Source organism: Heterocephalus glaber, unplaced genomic scaffold (assembly GCF_053883595.1).
Source record: "Heterocephalus glaber isolate CG9 unplaced genomic scaffold, H.glaber_assembly_v1.0 deba00001550, whole genome shotgun sequence".
Lineage (NCBI taxonomy): Eukaryota > Metazoa > Chordata > Mammalia > Rodentia > Bathyergidae > Heterocephalus > Heterocephalus glaber.
In genome coordinates, this window is record NW_028258343.1 from 3,280,254 (window position 1) to 3,301,573 (window position 21,320).

At 39.7% G+C, this 21,320-nt stretch overlaps 1 protein-coding gene across 1 annotated transcript in view; it reads right to left on the reverse strand.

Moving 5' to 3' along the window:
- Ifngr1 (interferon gamma receptor 1) overlaps positions 1–20,009 on the reverse strand; it is a 22,582-nt gene extending 2,573 nt beyond the window's left edge. The window contains exons 1-6 of the mRNA XM_004871472.3: positions 19,802–20,009; positions 10,395–10,512; positions 7,645–7,805; positions 5,676–5,839; positions 3,268–3,448; positions 39–163 (exon numbers count right to left, since the gene is read on the reverse strand). Of these exons, the coding sequence (XP_004871529.2) occupies positions 39–163; positions 3,268–3,448; positions 5,676–5,839; positions 7,645–7,805; positions 10,395–10,512; positions 19,802–19,898 (846 nt within the window). The 5' untranslated portion in view covers positions 19,899–20,009. The remainder of the gene's footprint in view (positions 1–38; positions 164–3,267; positions 3,449–5,675; positions 5,840–7,644; positions 7,806–10,394; positions 10,513–19,801) is intronic.
- Between the last annotated feature and the right edge of the window lie 1,311 nt (positions 20,010–21,320).

Genomic DNA, 21,320 nt, shown 5'->3' on the forward strand with positions numbered 1-21,320 from the left:
AGCATTAATAACTAAAGCGAAATATTTAAATACATTACCAAAGATTTGGGTAACATTATATTTTTCTTCTTGCATGGGTTCTTCTTAAAATAACAATATGCAAATACTAGGATAAATACTAGAAAGAGTAGTAAGGCAACAATAATCAGAATCCAAATATAATCTAAAACAAAGAGAAAAATCATAAATTAGAATTAAGATGTAGTACTGCTATCATGTAGCAAAAAGTCTTAACACTATTATTTAATAGACATACATTACTTAATAAGTATGATCACTGTTTTAAAGAATGGGCAACCTGAATAGAAATAGGTATCTACCCTAGAGTGCAATATGATTCTCCCCAATTCTGTGATTCTAAAACTCCCTGGGACTATACTGCCATAAGATCAGGAGGCCAAATAGCTCTTCCACAGTTTAAGCTGACAGCCTCAAACACAGTGTGTTTCTAGGGTTATGCCTTTCTCTCAGTTAAGAAGGGGAAAGAATTACAAAATATCTCTCTTGAGAAATAAACTTTGGCAATGTGTGTAACTTAAAATAACTTAGCTCTATTTCTCATAATCTTCTGTTATAGTTATTTCAAGAGTGCAAATACTTATAAAGTACACAGAAGCCCACAAACATACAGGAATAAAGTCCTCAGGACAGCAAGCCAGGTATGAAGAACATAAAAAGTAGGGAAGACCACATATCTCTTATTGCCATTGTGCATTTACTCTACTGTGCCTTTTAGTTTCATAACACAATCTTTAGCAGTTTTTCATAATGCTGTCTTCTAAAAAAAACCATTAACAGTACTCTCCATGTTGTGGCAATGTGTGTTCCTGTTTGTGATATTTAATTTTCTCTAGTTTCTCTTCCAAAGTTAATCCTTTGGAAAAGTAACTGTGGAAGTCAGTACTTTACGCTTACACCATGCTCGTTACCGGATATGAAGAAATCAAGCCATTACATAGTAAAAGACAACATAACAACAGAGTGCACGCTAATCCCTGGATTGCTAAAGTGCAGTGCGTAAGGCCCTGACACCCACAGGAGGGGCTGCCGCTCAAAGGCATAGTGCTGCCACCATGTGGCTGTAATATCATTTTATAATTCAGGCTTTTTTGTTGTGTTTTGGTTTGGGGTTTTTTTGGCAGTATGTAGTGGGGACTGAACCCAGAGCCTTCACAGTGAACTACACCTGCAGTCCTTTTCTTCATTTTTTATTTTGATAAAGGGTCTCATTAAGTTGATAAGCTGCCCAAGCTTGGCTTGAACTTCCAACCCTTCTACCTCAGCCTCCCACAGTGGGATCACAGGTGCATACTACCTGGCTACAATTTAGGCTTTTTAAGAAAATAGGTCCAGAGCATGTGCATTACAGTATTTCAAGTTTTTTACATTAAGTTGCATTTTATTTTTCAAACAGCACAATGTAAATTGGCACAAAATCTACTACATTATTCTAAGTCTCCTTCTTGAAACTTATAGCTTGAAGTTACTGGCATTAAATTTTAGGTCTAACACTTCAGCTTGATTTCCATTTTTCAAAAAAATATCTGTAGGGCAGGGGATTTAGCTCGGTGCCACGCCTGCCTCACAAGCACAAGGTCCTGAGTTCAATCCCTAGTACTGGAAAAAAAAAGAAAAGAAAAAAGTATCTGTAAATAAAATTGGGAGGTGAAAAAGGAGATATTCCTTTTTCAACAAAAATACAAAAGATCAATGGGGATTATTATGAAAAACTCTATGCTAGCAAACTGGAAAAGCTAGAAGAAATACATTTCTGGACACATCAGACCTACCAAAATTGGACCACAAAGACATAAAAAAAAAAAACCCAGAATAGATCAAAAATAAGGATAGAAGAAAATACCTGCCAACTATTCATCTGATGACGGATTACTTGCCATGATACATAAGAAACTCAAAACCAAAAAAAAGTAATATAGTTAAAATACGGGCAAATAATCTGAACAGATACTTCCCAAAAGAAGGTATCTAAATAACCAAGAAGCATTTGCCAAAACACTCAATATCATTAGCCATTAGGGAGATAAATCAAAAGTACAATGAGAGGTGGATTGGGGTGGTGCTATGACTGCAATCCCAGCACTCAGGAGGCTGAGGCTGGAGGATCAAGAGCCCAAGGACAGCCTGAACCACAGAGTGAGACCTTGTCTCAAAACTAAAACAAAAAACCCATAATGAGACGACATCTCACCCCAGTTCGAATGATTATTATCAAAACAACAACACAAAACAAACTCTAGGGAGTATGTGAAGAAAAAAACTCTCTAGTACACAAAATTATATACACTACACAATACAATGGATACATAAAAAAACTAATGAGAAAAAAGGCTTGTGCAAATAGGGAAGAGTGGAGGGGTGGAAGGGAAAAAAACAAGAACTAAGATATATATCATGTACTTATACAAATTTCCAATGATGAATCTGATCATAACGTGTACCTAAAATGTACCAATAAACTTATGGGAAAAAAAATTTAAAAGTAGTAATATTAATTTTGGCACATAGTGAATTTTAATTATCATACACTCAGAAATCAGTTTTTTCTCTTAATTTTTAAAACACTCTAGTAAATAAAGAAAGTAAACATTGATAGAATTAGTAACCAGATCTTCTGGTATCAATTTGCAGTTGAAGCTAAAGCAAATCTATCACACACTGATGCTATTATCAGTTACTAGTTCATCTAAATGATATTGGTTTAACTTGTATAATTGGTACATTATGCACTGGCCTTATCTAGCACATTTTTATATAAAAGAGGGCCATTTTACTACAAATACTCTGTTATGACGAGTAACATAGCTAATGGCAATGGAGGAAAACTGTTTTCGTCATAGGGATTTTCTTTAATAAAGTTTTTCATATAAAAAAACTAAAGAGAAAAATAGGATGAAAAGAAAACAACTGTGAATAATGGTATACTGTGGGGGAATGACAGGACTACACATAATTTTGTCATCTTCTGGTTTTTTATATTTTACAAATTATCTATGATAAACTTTTGAATGCAGATATTTATACCCATAATTTTATATATTTATTATATTTTTTCCTTGGGTCATCAAATGGCTTTCCAAATTGGTTACTCTGTACATTTTATTAGCTGAGAAACTGCCTCTGTGAGGAGTGGAGCTACTGAATGTTTTTAAGAGAGATTTTTTGCAAGTAAATTTGACTCTTTATACATTATCCTCTTTTAGTTACTCTTCTCTGTATTTAGAAAAGAAAAAAATGGCAAGAACTTACCTTTTATGCTGCTACTACGAATGGTAATACAATCTTCTTCTGACCTTTCAGTTGTAATTTCCCAATCCTTTGAGAATCCTTCTGCTGAAACACAGTACTCAGAATTCAGTGAGGGCACTGGAATTCTTAATTGGCATAGACTGTAGAGGCAGTCATCTTCTGCAAGGTCATGTTTTAGGGTCTATATGGAAAAAAATGAATAGCTTCTTTAATCTGTAAAATATACTCATCGTACTTACCTTGGTCAAACACCAAAGAAAACACACACACACACACATGCACACAGACATACCATATAGTGTATATAATATATGATGAATCTTAAACATATCTGAAACACTTCTGATATCAAATAGTCAATTTATTACAACATAGCATGATGATGTCCATCTATCAAAAACTTGAATAGCAGGAAGGTTCATTGCTATTTGCTAAACAACTATTAATTTCTCCTAATCCTAAAGTGCTAGAAACTTAGCCGGTAAAGTTTCACGGGAAGCATAATTAAAGTGTTGTACAAAGGCTGCAGGATCTCTGGGCAGTAGGACCTAGAAATGATTGATGTAAAGCTCATCATTCATTCCACAGCCAGTGTGTGGTCAACTGTGCTAGGACCTGAAGACACAAAAGTTGTACTGTGGTTTGATTACGGGTCCTCCAAAGGTCCCTGTATAAAATAGGCTTGGTCCCCAGGGTGGTGGTGTGGTGAGGTGCTGCGGACCTTTACGAGGTGGAGCCTTATGGGAGGCCCTTAGGTCATTAAGGCTGTGCCCTTGGGAGGGATTATGAGACCCCCCCCCCCCCACTGGTCTGGTTTGAGATGTAATCACTTGGGCTAGGGGTGTAACTCAGAGGTCGAGTGCTTGCCTAGTATGTGTGTGGCCCAGGGTTCAATTCCTAGCACTGAAGGGCATCATGGGGAGAGTAAACCTTTTCTTCTTATATGTTTGTTGTCTGGGGGATTTCACTGTAGTAACAATGCTGACAAACACAGGTAAGATAGTGGTATCTGGCTCAAATACCGTACGATTTAGAGTTGAAGAGAGGTAAGAAAGAAACATAACAAGGAATAAGGAATACTGCCAGAGGAATCCTATATGGAACCAGGACCACAGAAAAGAAACAAGTCTATTGGTCAGAAAAGAATGAAAGCAGAGATGACACCTCAGCTGACTACTGAAGAATAAGCAGAAATTTGCCAGATGGAAAAGGGTGAGAAGAGCATTCTGTGAAAAAACATGGCAGTTTCAGGGATCCAAAACTAGCAGCTCCCCAAAGCATGGGTGAAAACAACGCCGGAGGGAATGGGAAGACGGACTGGAGAGGACCCACAAGGCTAAATAAATCACAAGGGCCTGCAGGCCATGGCATGGAAGGAAATTCAGATATTACTTTATAGCCAATGGGGATTTGTGAAGTTTTAAGCAGTGGAGTAACATGATTAGATCTGCATTTTAGAAAGACATCTCTGCCAACAACTGAGAAGATATTTTAAAAATCTAAATCAGACCTCACTTTTCTGCTCAAATCTTCCTAAGATACAATACATGGATCAAAGTCAAATCCCTCCAATGTCTTCTGCCTTCACCTGTTTCCTGCACCCACCAACCCCACCGGCCCCTCGGCTGCCCCCCTCATGTGCCCACTGTACCCCTGCTGGGTCCTCGCCCCAAAATGCTCTCCCATGTACATCCATGGGGCTTAACTCCCAACCTGACCTTGACAGCAGTTACCACCTTGCCTGGGAGACCTGCTCTAAAAACCACTGGCCCAGCCCTACACAGTGCCCACCCTTCCTGCTGCACAGCAGAAATCCTGAGTTTGGTCCCTTCTGCTCTCACCTGCACTCCTGGATGCCTCTTAGGCAATACTATATGTCTGATAAATGTTTATCAAGTAAACAAGAGGCATCCTTGTGGAGAATGGAGAATAGTTCTAATCAATGCATGGACCCCACACCAGTGCCAGAATAATGTAATTACATCCCCACAGTTATACTATTTTATTTTTCAAAACTGATGATTCAAATTATAGATGCATATTATTTTATGTCATCACTAGGGAGAGAAGAATTAAGTTATCCCCACCTTACCATTGGAGATACAGGGCCGTGCTGCTAAACAAGGCCACAAAAAAACTTAAAAGTACTCATCTGGTCAGTGTCAGTGAATAACTCCATACGAGTTCCTTTCAATAGCATTCACATGTGTTTTCTTCCCAAAGTTATGATCCAAGGGTTCTATTTATCATAAGCATCACTTTCATTATAAAACAAAGAAATGACTTAGTATATACTAGCTACAGAAAAAGATGTTTTATATATATATATCAATTCCCCAAGATGAGTAAAAAAACAAACTAAAAATCAACTCTGTACACTGTAAATATACACAAAAAATAACACCTACCTTACTTGTGTTCTCTCTCACATACACTTTGTACATTAATGTGTAACAGGCATCATACATGGCTTCCTGCTTTTCTCCACTTACATGAACTATTGGGTCAACCACATCAATAATGACATGGTCTTCCTCCTGCGTAACAGTTAGTTCAGGTGGTCCAACCTTTCCTGGGGAGAAACCAATGTAATTAATACTGGCCTCGGAACCTCACAGTAAAATTATCAAAATCAATCAACTAAACCACTCTTTTTACGTTTTTTACTAAAGCAGGACCACATTTTAACTAGAATAGGACACCATGACTAAGTAGGACCACTTTTAAACTACTCCAAAAAATCTAGAAGACATTCCAAATACCCTTCATAAATATTTCATAAATCTCAGGAAAAGGTTCTCTTATCCAAACTCCTCTTTAGCAGTTTAACCCCATTTCTAATTCCAGAGAAATACAATTGGCTATGGACTTGATTTAAAAAAAATTAAAACCTTGACATAATAAAAGCTCTATTAAGCACTTTTTATTTTTGCTTCTATAGATTAAGAAAAGAGCAGATTTCTAAAAACTGTTTCTGAAAGGCAGAAAAACTCTGTATCTTCAACTTTCATGGGTTCCTGCATGCAGGCTCTATAAAAATTTGCTAATTCAATTTTAATTGTGAAAATCAGAACTAGATATTTAATTATTCAGCAAATAGTCATTGTGGATGTTTGGGACCTCACTGGTAAACCATTTAGCTATGCTTCATGTTTACAGAGTACCTACTTTGTGCTAGGAAGACCTGTTTAATGTCCATCAGGGTCTGGCATACTCTCTAGCACATTTCTGGCCCTTGAGAAATCAGTCTCACAATACGGGTAGTATGTATCAGATGGCAAATGTATGGATTCTGGGGAATAAAATATTTAAGGGTGTGGTGATTAGGGTGGAATGTCAACTTGATTGGCTTTGGGCTCTACCTGGGGGACTGGTCTGGATAGGTCATGGAGGTGTGGTCTTGGGAGAGGGGGTCCTCTGTCTGGTCCCTCACCTCTTTCTCTTTGGCACCTCTGCTTCCCAGCCACCATGAACTGAGCAGCTCTGCTCTACCATGCCCTTCCACCATGATGTTTTGGCCTTGGAGCCAGCTGACCATGGACTGAGCCACCTTTAAACACGAGCCAAATTAAACCTCTCCTCTGAGCTGTGGGTGTTGGGTATTATGTCAACAATGGGAAAGTTAGCTAATTCAAACGACAAGTAGGGAAAGGGCTTGTGGAAGAGCCCTAAATGGCACAATCTGAAAAGTAGGAGAATGAAAGCAGTGGGCAGCACTGGAAAGGCAGTAGCTCAAGTAATCTAGCACTGAAGCTGAACAAAAAAGCTAGAAGAAAAGGTACCAGAGGACTATCAGACTATGGCAGAGTCAAATGACTAAAAGTATCTAACCTAGAAGTGAAATATGATTACCAAAGTGGGACATCATATTCAGAAAATAGGAATTGGCATGGAAATTCTGGAGTTACAGGTATATATTGGAGTGGGACGCTGGAAGAATAAAGAGCTGAAAATCACAGGGGATGGAAAGATGAAAGAGTTCTAAAATTTTTTGATGTATTAAGTTGGTATTCAAGTTCCCACAGACACTAAGGATTTAAGGTAGACAGAAGAATGACAGCCAGGAGCCAAAGTCCTCAGTGAATGTACTTCGAAATGAATTACAGACCACATGGGGAGGGAAAGGGTGGTACAAAGTACAGCTGGACAACACTGATCTGGATTTGTACGGTGTGGAAACTTAATGGTGTGGAAGCAGCAAAGAGATGGTTGTCTCTTTGTGGGGCTTGAGAAAAGGGAATGATACTGGGTGTCTCTAAATTCTTCCAAATGTTTCTTAAGCATTATGATCATTTTTAACAACTGCTAATAAAAGCAAACATGCACAGAAAATATACATTTTCAAATTTAATATTTACATGTATTCATTCTACATACCTTCTTTGCAAATGACAAAGTCTTTGGACTCTACATAAGCAGATTCTTTTTGTCCAATTCTAGCTTTAACTTTGGCCCAAATAGGAAGATCTGGGTCATGAACATTAAGAATATTGCAATGATGATCAGATGTATTGCTGCAGGCATATATCCATGTTTTCCTAAAACAAAAAAGAATAAACACAAAGGTAACTTTTATTGTTATCATAAACTTGAACCACCTCTGTGCTATATTTTTCACTTATAGCACAAAGCTGGTAGGAAGAGCTGAGTTAGAATAGAATGGAGAACTAGACAAAGTAGGAAATCTTTACTTTGGGTGGAAGTACAGGTCCAGCATCCTTAATCCAAAATAATCAGAAACACAAGATGTTGCAAAATTCAAAAGTTTTTGAACACTGACTTGATGCCAGACCAGAAAAATTCCACACCAAGAAACTTTGTTTCATGCATAAAATTATAGTGTATAAAGTTACCTTCTGTATGTGTATAAGACCTATATGAAATATAAATGAATTTCATGTTTAGACTTGGGTTCCATCCCCAAGATACCTAATTATGTATATGCCAAAATTTCAAAATCCGAAAAAAATCAGAAATATATAATACTTCTGGTCATAGGCATTTCAGATAAGGGATACTCAAAAATGACACTATACATTCCTTTATAATATAGAGGTTTAATTCAAACTCTAAGACCTGTACAAACTACATTTCACATCTAAGTTTTAAAATGTTTTAAACTCTAGATTCCTTTAACATCAATGTGATCTAATTATAGGATCAAACACATAACAGACTCCTAACAGTTATCAATTTTTTTTGAAATTTATCTTTCTAGTAAAAAAATACACTATAAAAAGATGGTATCTTTATCAGATTCATTTGTCATGCCTTAAAATCTTCAAAGTCATTTGTCCACAGAAGAGCTTTTCATTTTCTTTATTTTATTAATTAACCATAATATAGAAATGGAATTCCTTTCTTATTTCAATGTATTATGTTCTTATTTGCGGTCATACCTTTGGCCAGGGAAAACCTATTCAAGATGGGTCCTGGATCCTTTTGACATGTCCCGATTATTTTAGACTAATGGATCGGAGTTGAATCCTATCTATGACCTACCTTCTGCAGGTAGTCAATTTCACTGGCTTCAGGTTTTTGCTTATTTCTTTTTTCAAAATTAAGGCAATACCTATGTAAATATTTCTTCTCATTCTTTTTTGCCCCCAAGCAAGTATATTATATATACTTTATTGACCTTAGTTGCTTTTTGTCATTTAAAAATACACCTTAAGAGATCATTGCATATAAGTTCATAAGAATTTTTTTCTTTGCATGTGGGTAATGTCTTTTTATTTTTTAGAGTTGCTGAGGATCAAACCTAGGGCTAGTGCTTTGAGTGAGCCATATCCCCAGCCCATGGGGTAATATCTTTTCCTTGTTTGTGTGCTTTTTCTTAATGGGGACTGAACCCAGGACCCTCGCGCTGAAATACATGTCCAGCCCCTTTATGATTTTTTATTTTGAGACAAAGGTGTTGCTAAGTCCCTAAATTGCTTGGGATGGGTTCAAACTTCTGATCTTGCATCAGGCTCCCAGAGGTCTGGGATTACAGGTGTGCACCTTCCCACCCTGCTGGGTAATGTCTTTAAACTGCATTTTAGTAAGTGTATCTTAAGGACAAGTTCCTGATGCACGATCATCAGATAAAGAGTTAAACCTAAGGAGGCTGGGGATTTAGCTCAGTGCTAGAGCCTTGCCTAGCATGTGTGAGGACTTGGGTTTGGTCCCTCCTACTGGGGAGAAAAAAAAAAAGGGAAGTGAAGTTGTGTGAAATACTGCCAAATTCTTCCCAAAGGGCCAGATCTAATTTGCATTCATGCCAGAGATATGTATGAGAGTGCCTGTTTCAGGCTTCAAACAGTGTTGAAAACAAATTATGAACTCCGTATTGATCATAGTAATAATACCAATAATCCATGGGTGCTAAAAATATATATGGATTTATGTGAACAGGACATTTATATCCTCATAAATCTTCTCCCCATAAGTATATTTGAAAGAACTTATGCAAAGGATACAGCTGAGGGCTAATGACCAAATCAATAATGGGACAAACTTTCATCATGTTCTGTACACTGGACACAAAATTGTCTTTGTAGTATGCCTATCAAAAAATATCTCAATTAAATTATGAGGAAAAAAATTAGAATAATCTACACTGAAATCTTCCAATTTAGGACCACTTGAGCTGTAACTACTCTGAGACACTGCTACTGCTCAATGTGGCATTCTTATTTCTTCCATTAATTACAATAAATTTAGCTATACTTTATTAACAGCTTTTGCAATCAGGCATGGTGGCACAATGCTTAATTTCAGCACTTGGGAGGGTGAACCAGGAATCTGAGACCAGCCTGGGCTATACAGTGAGTTTGAGGGTAACCTGGGCTACAGAGCAAGACTTAGTTTCAAAAAAACAACAATCAATCAATCACTCAATAAAGACTAGAGAGAAAAAATTTTTTAGAAGTTAATGATACTTCTTTACTTCAGTACTGATAAGAGAAAGAGGAAGTATTTTACAAAGAATTAATTTGTATTCTAAGCATCTCTGGATGTCTACAAGCAGTTCAGAAAGCTTTGTCATGTAGGAAGGAAGGATGATGGAAGGAAAACACAGAGTTATGGAATGTTCAAGGACTTAGATAAAAACAGAATTGGAAGGATAAAAGAGTTATACTCACCGCCCGTAGGACTTTACCTCTACGGTAAAAACAGGAGTCTGGGGCATGCTCTGGTAGTCCCAATACAGCGTTGGGTTCAAATTATAGGACTGAATTCTAACATTGGTTGGCACAGGCACTGTAAGAGATTGAAAAAATAAAACAGACAACAGTAAGAAACTCATATTAACATTACAAAATCTCATCGTAAGATGTCATGTTAGTCAAATATATTTGAAAAATCAATTTCAATAGAATAAAGAGTAAAATGATTTCAAAGGGTACAAAAGAGTTTTGATTCATTTAATTTTTTATTTTATTTTATTTTTTGGAGGTACAATCTGTCTTGTGAGGACCAGGAGGGCAACTGGGGCCTGAGCCTGGGCACACAGGGTGGAGGGGGACGTGTCATTCCTCCCTCCCTCTCCCACACATTGTTCAACTCTGCTGGGGCCCAAGTATGCCTACTGCTCAGCCTGGCTTCCTAGCCCATCTACTCGACGGACAGGAGAGGGTCATTTTAAATGGTGCCAATCTCATTGTGTGTAAGAGAAACACAAATATAACATGAAGCAATAAATTCCCATAATGTTTTAGGAGTTTTTGATAAATAAATACAATGCCTAGTGTAATAATAATATTCTTTAATTTTCTTAATTCCTAGAATTTCGAAGCTTGACACTGTAGGTTATAGTCAATGTCTAGAGAAGAACTGTCCATATCAGGTATGATAATTTCCGTCTACAATGTGGCAAGCCCTCACCCCTACACCCAGGAACATTACATCTTTAATACCATTTCTACAGCACAAGAACAGGCACCTAAGGACTGACTGAAGGAACTACTGACTATCCCAGTTTCATCAATATTTTGCTTTCCGTGGAATGCAGTGCTTTTTACAAAACATATCCAACATTTCTTTCTGTCTTCACTTTTAAAAACCATTTCAGAAAACATTTATTGGGAATACTTGAAAGAGTCACGTGGTGAACAGGAGGATGAACATAAAGGTATGGACATAGTTAGTGATACGACTCAAAATTTAAGGGTAATCCATCCTACCTAGCTGGGAAACTCCATCAACCATGATTCATTAATAAAATAAAAATAAATAAATGAATGATAAATGTGGCCAGGTGCAGTGGTTTCTAAAGATAACATCACTATCTTTGGAGAGTGTCCAAGCCTGAGTTTCTATTTTAGCAAGACACCTTGGAAGGTAATGACACTCACCTGGACCACTTAGAAAACAAAACAAAGCAAACAAAGTGAAAAGCCTCATAGGGTCAGACATTAAGAAACCTGGGATATTTCCTGATTATACTGCTAAACAGTTACTTTAGATTTCTTATCTATCAAGTAAGTCATGAATTAATATACATAAAATATTTGCTCACTATTGAAGGAAATTTTTTGCCTACTACATTTTTTCTAAAATAAAAATCCCCAAATTCCAATCTTTCCTAAAATAAAAATTCCCCCCAAAGCCCAAACTGGTACATTGTTTTAATTTATAATTAATTATTTAATACATGTATTGTCTTTTCAAAGCAGAACATGGATCAAGTTATTTAGGTAAATAATAGGCAGTTATGGATAATTAAATTCTAGCATCAGCCTTTTCTTTTTCTGATAACTTTTTTCCTTTATGGCAGTGGCTCTCAGCAGGTTGTGATTTTATTCCAGGGGTCACTAGGCAATGTTTACAGACAGTTTTGGTTCTCACAACACAGGGAGATGGTCAAGACCACACAAGATGCTGTTAAATAACCTACAACGCACAGGGTATTTCATCACAATAAATAATCTGGCCCCAAACACCAGCAGTACCAAAAGTGAGGAACTCTGCTTTATATGTTTGTAATTTTAAGTTTGCTATTTGTTCTCAGTACTGTTCACTGAACCCAGGGCCCACATGCAAGTACTCTACCACTGAGCTGTATCCCTGGCCCTTTTTACAAACTGCAGTTTGAGACAGTCTTATAAAGCTGGCTGCCCAGGCTGCCCATGAACTTGTGATCCTTCTGCCTTGGCTTCTCAAGGAGCTGGAATTACAGGCAAGTGTATGCCACCACACCTAGCTTCTTATTTATTTAGGAGGGGAAGAAATTGAAATCCAAATGCTTTATGGTAAACCGATACATTTTATGCCAACCCCTTGGAAGAAAAGATTTAGCTTCTGCCAAAATACCTAACCTCCATTTCACTTACCAAAGTAGTGTCACAATGTGTGCCAAAGGCCGAGATTATAAACCTGGGGGAGAAAGGGTGGTCTCACAGGTTCAAATACTCTCAACTAATCATCTTTTTATGGCCCGTAACAAGACAACTACAGATTTTCTACTTACACTGCTGATGGCTCCTGGTGCTCATCTTTGGTTCTCTAGGCAGAGCCCAAGGAGCCCCCAAATCTCTGGCCTCACCAGATTTGGTTCTGGCTCTTCTCTTTTAGTTTTGGTAGAGTGCCCATGGGCATACCCAGCGGGAATCCTGAGGCCTCCTGAGTGTTTTTCCATCTATGGTAAGTTTGTACCTCACCTTCATGAAACAATCTAGTTTCAAGTAAAGATCCATGGCTTCTACAGAAATAAAAGCCACTTGCCCCCCCATCTCCTTCAGTTCAGCAGTCATTTGTTAATTTTAGCATCTTTTGACTCTCAAGAGGCTGACAACTTCCAAACCATCAGGTCTTGGTTTCTTTTTAATAGTCGCTTCCATGACGAATCTGTCTAGTCTCACACTTTAGACAAGAAACAAGAAACCAGGTGGTGCCTTTAACACTTTGATTGGAAATCTCCTGTGCTAGATCATCGGGCACATTTACTGCTAGGCTCTCTGCTGCTACTTAACAAGGATCTTTCTTCCTCCAGTTCCCAATAACAAGTCTTTCACTTCCTTTTAAGCCCCTCTTTTTAATTAGTCCTAATAAATGATTTTATAACTATATATATTCAATCTGAAATTCCTGTTTTGAGAAAAAGGGATATAGAAGTCAATCTAAATAAAATAGCAATGTGTATTTGTACTTAGGAAGGAATTACTAAATCACATATTATAAAATCACAAACAACAGTAGACTTGTGCAACATTAGTTTTTAATGTGAAACAGACTATGTTTCTCATAATTTTACTTAAAGTCTACCATGGTTAGAGTAGGAGAAGAACTTAAATCTCAACTTTGAAAGCAGTCAAGTCAAACACTTACTGATAGGAAGAAGTTTTAATGGATTCTAGCAGACCAAAATTACTACCAAAGGAGAAATTTTTGAATAGTTGCACCAAAAACACAATCTGTGGTTTTAATGCTACCTGAAGAGAAACCATGCAGTTATTAGATATCTGTCTTTGTCAAAATCACACAATAAACATACATGAGTCGTTTTCTCATACTTTCAGATTTTTTATAACCTGCAGTCTAAACTACTACATATTCAGAAAAAAATAATTAAGGCTTACAATAAGCTTCTAGCCATAATACATTAATATTGTATAAGTAAAAAAGATACAGAAAGATAGCAAAAGAATAGAATTATCTACAGAGTTTACAGAGAGATTCTATTAGAATGATTTAAAATAAACATAGATTTTTCCATCTCTTGAAAATGCCTAGATTGCTCCACTGGTTTCAAAAATGGGCTCAGAATTACTTTATACATTTTGTCTAAAAACTGCCTATAATAAACTCTAGCTTTTAAAAGACCTAATTCCCAAAACTCCCACAGAGGAGTTAAACTGAGATTAAACAAAACTAAACACAGGAAGGAGTTAAGAGGGTAAAGAGCAGAAGGGGAAGCAAAACAAAACAAAACAAAACCCTAAAAACAGGAGAGAAATATCAGTTTTCATTACACTCTAGTACAAAGCAGAAGAAAAAGAGAACTCTGGCTAGAGCCAACTGTTTTCTCAGATAAACAGGCAAAAGAGGCAGGATACCAAAGGACAGCAATGGACAGGACAAACTAAGACAGCTGAAAGTCAGCAGCACTGGCGCAGTGTCACCGACAGGACAATAGGAATGTCACAAAGGACAAAAAATAACAGACAGAAGAGCTCTTCAATAATTACTGGTGAATACAGAGTGGTGGGGGAGGCAAAATTCAGACACCTGCAGATAACAATCTGAGGACACGCAATTTCCTCTGCAGACAAGTGATAGGAATAAGGGCTGTCACCCATGCTCCAATGCATAACTGCCAAAAGCAAATGCTGTTTTTGAAAGAGGGACAGCCCAAGGCATTCACCGTCCTTTTTAACATGCTAGTGTACAAAGACTGTATAAAAGACGTGTACACCAACACTGGACTGGAGCTACAGATTCTGCAGCCATCCTTTGACAATCTGCTTACTTACTCTATGGAAAGAATACATTGAAGGATGAAGGGGCCAGTAATTACATCGTTTTTGTGACTCAGAAGTCATCCGATACACAACTCAAAACCAAACGCTCTGGACTGAAGCATCTGAGCCCTTCTCTGAATGAATGATTCTAAGAACAAAGATCTAACACCTTTCCAAAGTTGAGGATATAGGGGCATGGGTTCTTTTACAGAAGTTTCTTCTTTACTGCAAATTGAGAAACGGCTGGAGAAATTCAGACCACATACAAAAAATCATAAGCCTATCAGAATAAATTTACAAGTACAAACTTGCTTCTCGGTGGCATCGCAGTGCTGATGAAAGGGCTACTTTTCTTTATGCTTATCCCCTACATTTAAGCTACAAAAGGACATTTTGAGAGTTCCTGCATATGTTTCAGGTGTTCATGCAAGTTTTGAACTGAGATATTTCAACATTTTTGGGCTTTGAAAGAAATCACATTAATCACTATGTGAAATTAATGGAGGAATGGCCCACTTTCTACTTCCTTTGATCATTGCCATGTACCTTTAGAGAAAGACAATTTAAGAACTAAGAGTTCAGTGAGGCCTAAAATATTCCAATATGTAGTATTTTACTTGTACATACTTGTTCCTCAGCTAGGTCAAGATCCCTAGTGTTCCTGAAGTCGTCTCTTCTTTTCAGGCCCTGTTCTGGTGCTTCATGCATTCTCTTAAAATGTGGAGCCCAGAAGTAATGCAACGGATGTCAATAAATTCTTTTCTTCCTCTCTCTTTAAAAAGAGAGCTGTACATACAAACTGTAGTTTACTATAAAATAGTTCTCTCCTCCTGCCAAATATTTTTCTCCCAAACTACCACCTGATTAGAGCTTATCCAATAAATACTTGCTTAGCTATCTTTCTGGTCTAAAAGCTAGGATTTTATTCTCTTTTTACAAAAGAAACAGGGTCTCACTGTGTTGCTCGGGCTGGTTTTGAAATGCTGTGGCTCAAGAGATCCTCTTGCCTCAGCCTGCAGAGTAGCTGAGACTACAGAAAAGGGCCATGCAGTGGCATATTCTTGTTCCTGTTGATCCAATTTCATCTAACTGGGACAGGGCTAGAATGAGTTCTGACTGGACTAGACTGATCTAATCCTTGAGAAAAATACTGAGGATTAATCCTCTTTGGGACTAATTTATTCTAAGTTGAGAGTAGTCTGGGAATTGAAAAAATAAAACAGGTCTTTTCAGCTTATAAAAAAAGAGGGAAAAGGTAGAATGACTGCTGCTGAACATATTTTAAATTTCTCATGATCTGGATAACTCTTGATGTTTAAAAGCCAATACAATTTCTTATATATAAGCAAAACAATATTTAAAGTATATCTGTTAAAAATGACATGTAATATTGAGTAGTAATCATTCATATATATTAAATATTTACTACAGGACATACAATGTGCTCAACTTTTTTATTATCTCACATAATCCCCCAAATCACCCAATGATGGGCACATTATTATTACATACTACACCTGTGAGAAAACAAGGGCTTAAGGAAGTTATGAAAACACTTGACAATAAGCCAAATTTTGTTCATTTTAAAGAAATATCCTTGTGACCGCTGAAGAAGGGATAATGATTATTTTGTCTTTTATTAGTATATGTTTGCTATAGCTACTGATTACAATCATTGTGGGCAGCCAACATGTACATAACACACGTTGGGTTTTTTTACTTTCCCTCCCTCCCGACCCTATTCCTTCCCTCCATCTCTAGATTCCTTCCCTCCATCTCTAGATCCCTTCCCATGCGATGATTATTTTCTAATGACTTCATAAGCATCTGCTTCCAGTAATGTTGGCTGGTTTTACTACTCTACCACAATCATATGATGGCGCGTGCAAAACCTGAGCAAAGTTCTACAGTAAATCATTACTGACAGACAATAGACAAGAAGGAAATAAGTATATAGTGTTCTGATTACTAAGCACTGGGAGACACTGTTTAATAAGAAAATTACAAGAACCCACTCTTTTCAGATTGTATTGTTACAGTTTGCTCTTCTGTTCTACTACAGTACTATCTAAAATGTGGTATCTTCAGTATTTTGAGCTTCTGAAGTAAGTAAACAGAATCTGAACATAAAAGTGAAAAATTTAAACACTGCCCAAGGCATTGTCCTAAAGTCAGAGAATCAGTAGCCCTGCAGTTGATAAATTACAAAATGTCAGGTGAGAGGCCCAGTCTGGGGACATATCCTGCTCAGTTATTTAGATACCATTAGAGCAGAACAGCAAACCAGAAGAAGGGGGCCACTAGCCAACCCAATTCACTTAAAAATATACACACTACTTTCATATGTAACCATACGGATGAAATGCCACTGGCTGCTAGGGGCACACTGCCTTTATTTTCACTGAAAAAATATGAAAGCCCATGACTGTGACATAATACACTGGCAAACACTTGGTTTTCCAGACACTGACTGTATCACCGCATACTCTTTTCTGCTTGCCTGTTCCATTGGATGCCTTCACCCAACATGATCTCCCCACTCCAAAGCCAAGCGAACAGCAAGAGTTAACACATGGAGGCACTAGCAAGAATGGGAAACTAACCAAGAAGCAGAAACAGGTGTCTCTGTGGGTTTTCCCCCACACAGAGGGCCTTGTTTTTTAAATTAACTTTGACAGATAGGGGCGGGGCTCACTGACCCCTGTGCTGACAAAACGCCAGGGCACAGAAGGCTGCGGATCTGTGCCTGGGACGCTGGCAGGCAGCTCCACTTCCAGGGCAGGCCTGGAGGACATGCAGATTGTGCAGCCCCAAAGGGACCCTGGGCTCAGGAGGAACCTGCATGTACAAGGAAGGGGCTGGCGCTTGCTGTAGTGCTTCATCCCAGACAGGAATCTGAGTCATCCCGATCTCTGTGTACAGAGTTCTACCGACTGTCTCCTACTTGTTCCTCACACTGTCCTCTTTTCTCGGTTAGAATTACCACTTCTCACCTGCTCCTCCGCAGATTCAAGCAACAGCTTGTTAACAGATCTCCTCCCTCAAAGTTTTATAATTAGACTGGCCTTTCTAAATGACATAGTTAATTCTGCATAAAATCATTTCCCTTTGTAAAATAATCCAGTGGCTGCCCAGTGACTTCAGCCAGGGATACAGTTTGTAGATTGTCTTGTTGGCTTGCAGGAACACCATGCTGCTGCTTCTAGGAATGTTCCCACCCTACTCCCTTTGAGCATGGCCTTTCCATATGAGCTGGCACCTAACCAAGCTGGGGTTTTGTTAGGATGGAAGAAGCTGCGAGACTGGGTGGGGGGCGCAGTACTCAGAACTGCATGTATGAACATCCCCAACCCTTTATCTTTTAATTTTTGAGACATGGTCTGGCTACATTGCACAGGCCAACCTTGCACCTGTGATCCTGTGGCCTCAACTTCCCAAGTAGCTGGGAGCCCGGGGTGCCCTGATGCCTGGCAAAGGTGCATGATTTTAACCCTCAAAAACTATCAGCATGATATCTTCCATGATTCCCACCAAGGTGAGAAAGCTGTCAATGCCCAGAAAAAACTAAGAAAAGACAAGTTCTAACAGTCTGGGCTCTTGGTTCTCGCTTCTGAGACCCAGCAGACATCTCTACTTTCCTGTTTAATTGTTGCTTGGATATTTTGAGCCAATAATTTCCTTTTTGCTATAGTAATCCAAAGCTGTCTTTCTATCCCTTGCATTATACATGACAAGGCATTTCACTACTTGGTTCTTACCTCTCCATCTATTCTATTTCCCCTTGTACCCTTCTTACACACGTAGCCTAGACAAAACACTTGTCCACAAACTCAACACTGTTTCCCGTCTCTGCAGCAGCACCTGCAGAGGTAACGTTCTCTGAGGTAACCTTCTCTGTAAAGTTTTTCCTAATTCCACTGGACAGAGCCAGGACTCACATCTTGCTTTACAGTAGCCTACACATAAGTTCAAGGTCTTGCATGGCATTTTGCAGTTGATTGCCCTCACCCTGATAATGGCAGTTGGCAGAGTGGTTAAGAACTCTGGAGCCAATGGCCCAGCTCCTCACTGAGTAGTAGTTTCCTTTCTGCGGGAAGCTTTGTGCCTTATCAATCTCTCACCCATAAACAGAAACACCAAAAACAGCACCTACTTTACAGCACTGTTGTGAATACGAGATGTTTACAACAGTGCCCAGCTGTTTGTAACTCTTATCGTGGATCTTATCATGATGCTTGAAAGCAGAAACTGAATAACCACTGGATTTTTGTCTTCTCACAATTTGGCACTATGTCTGTCCCAAGGGAACGAGTAGATATTTGTTGGCTTGACTTTCGAACATTAAGCCGAAGGAGGGACCGATAGGGTGGAGTGAACATAACAGGAACTCAAGGAAGAACAGAGAATACAGAGATTCAGGTCCAAGTTCACTAGGGGTTAAGGAAGCTGGGCCTTCCTTTGCATTCCAGGCAGTAGGTAACTGGAAACTGCGGAGACACGGGGGTGGGAGGGTTAGCTGAACAGGTTTACTGATTTCACTGGAACTCCTAATAACTCTGAGCTTCATAAAAGCTATTTCCAGTATTCGTTTCTTGGGAAATGTCACAAGCAGGCAGAAATACAACGCTCCAAGCACCTAACTATGCGAAGAGACCTAAAGACAAATCTGCTACTGAGCGTGTGCATCCCACAGCTTCCATGCTTAGACGCAAGACGACTGTTTACCGCCAGTTAATAACTCCAAGGAGCGACGGAAAACTTCTCCCCTGCCCAAGACTGTGAGCGCACCCTGAGACTGAAGTATTTAAGCCAGCAGCAGCGGACGCAGTGCCCAACGCTGACCTGAAAACTCACTGAAAAACAGACTGTTAATAAATAGAGACTAAAGTCTAGACAAACCGGGCGGCATGCTTAGCTGTGCTGGCCGAGACCCTGCGTCGCCGCTGCCCAGGCGAGCCCAGGACCCCGGGGCCGCGGAGAAGCCCGGGGGGCCCGACCGGGCAGGGCTTCCGGGCTGGGGCGGCTCCCGCGGTCCCCTCCCGTCCCCGCCCGATCTCACACGGCCGTGGATCAGCCGCGAGCGACAGTACCCGAGGACGGCTCTGGTTCCGCGGTGCTCATCTCAGCCCTGCTCCCGGACCGCACAAGAAGGATCTGGAGGACGAGGACAGCCATGCCAGCACCCATGATGACCCACCCCCCGGAGCCAGCTCAGAGCTACGGCAGACAGCCGCAGGATTTGCCAGGCTGCCTGGCCTTACCCTACATCACTTCCGCCGCCACTTATATGCAGGCCGGAGACTGAGCTGAGGAAGCCTGGTGGGGCGTGGTTGCAGAATCAGGGCAGGGAGGAGGCGGGGCCTGGAGTGGCCAGGGAGACCCAGAGTGGGTCGGACGCGGGGAGGCGGGGAAGGGGGCGGAGTTAAAACCCCGCCGGAAAGCCGGGAGTGATACGGTAAAGCGACCTTGTGGGCGGAGAGTGGGCGTGGCGGTGGGAGGCGGGGCCGGGCCTCTAGACCGTGAGTGAGCGAGGAGGGCAGAGTTTGTTAGGGAAGCGGTGGCTTCACGCGAGCGCAGGGCGTGAGGGCTGCAATCTATGGTTAAGATTTGGGCTCGTGCCTACGTGAGGAACTTGTGTCCCAAGTTGAATCCCCCTTTATTTCAGCTTGGCATCACCTTCCGCAATTTCTCTTCCTGTTTTTGTAGTGTCCCGGGGTTGCAGAACTTTGCCTGGTCCATAGCCTGGACATCTCATGGAGGCATCTTTCAGCATGAGATTTCAGAACAGAAAGAGCCCTTAAAGGTCTTCTCCAATCCCTGAAGTTTTGTCGTAGGAACCTAAGGCTGCGCTAGTGAAATGGCTTGTGCAAGCTCCCACAACCCAAATCCATTGGGCTTGGCCGAGAACGTCTTTATTCTTGGAGAGAAAACAACCTGCATTATTTTTTTAGGAGTGAAATGTCAAATAGCGAGACTTTAAGCAGCTCTCAGCCGCCCTCTTGACTCTCTGATAGTTGGCATGCTCCCCTTCCCTCCAGCCGCATTGGTCTTGAATCTACTGCAGCTCCTAATCACTGAGCACACGGTGAGCTACCTCCTCTGCTTCTATGCTTAACACTGTCCTTTGCAAATATTTTAAAATGCAACCCATTCCCCTATTCTCTTTTTAACCCTGCCCTATTTTTCATACCACTTTTCCTCTTCCCCCACCCTAAAATATCCACCTTAATTTTATTATCTCTTGGTTAGAATGTAACTCTACAGGGTTGAAATGTTTCCTTGAAACTGAAATAGTGTTTGTGGAATGAAGAAATGCACAATTGTGCTAGCTTTAAGGAAAATTTTAGAGAACAAAAAACACATGAAGAGACTGCCCAAACTAGAGAGAAATTCTCAGCTAGATCATCTCAGTCTTTCTCAAACATTAATGTACATGCAAACCTTAGGGATCTTGAGAAAATGTAGATTCTGTTTCAGCAAGTCTGATCCAGGTTGGGAAATAAGGTTTTGCATTTCTGACAAAAGGAGTGACACGGGGAATGACAATGCCCTTGGCTAAAGGACCACACTTTGCATAGGAAGACTTTAGCTGAATCTAGACCACATTGG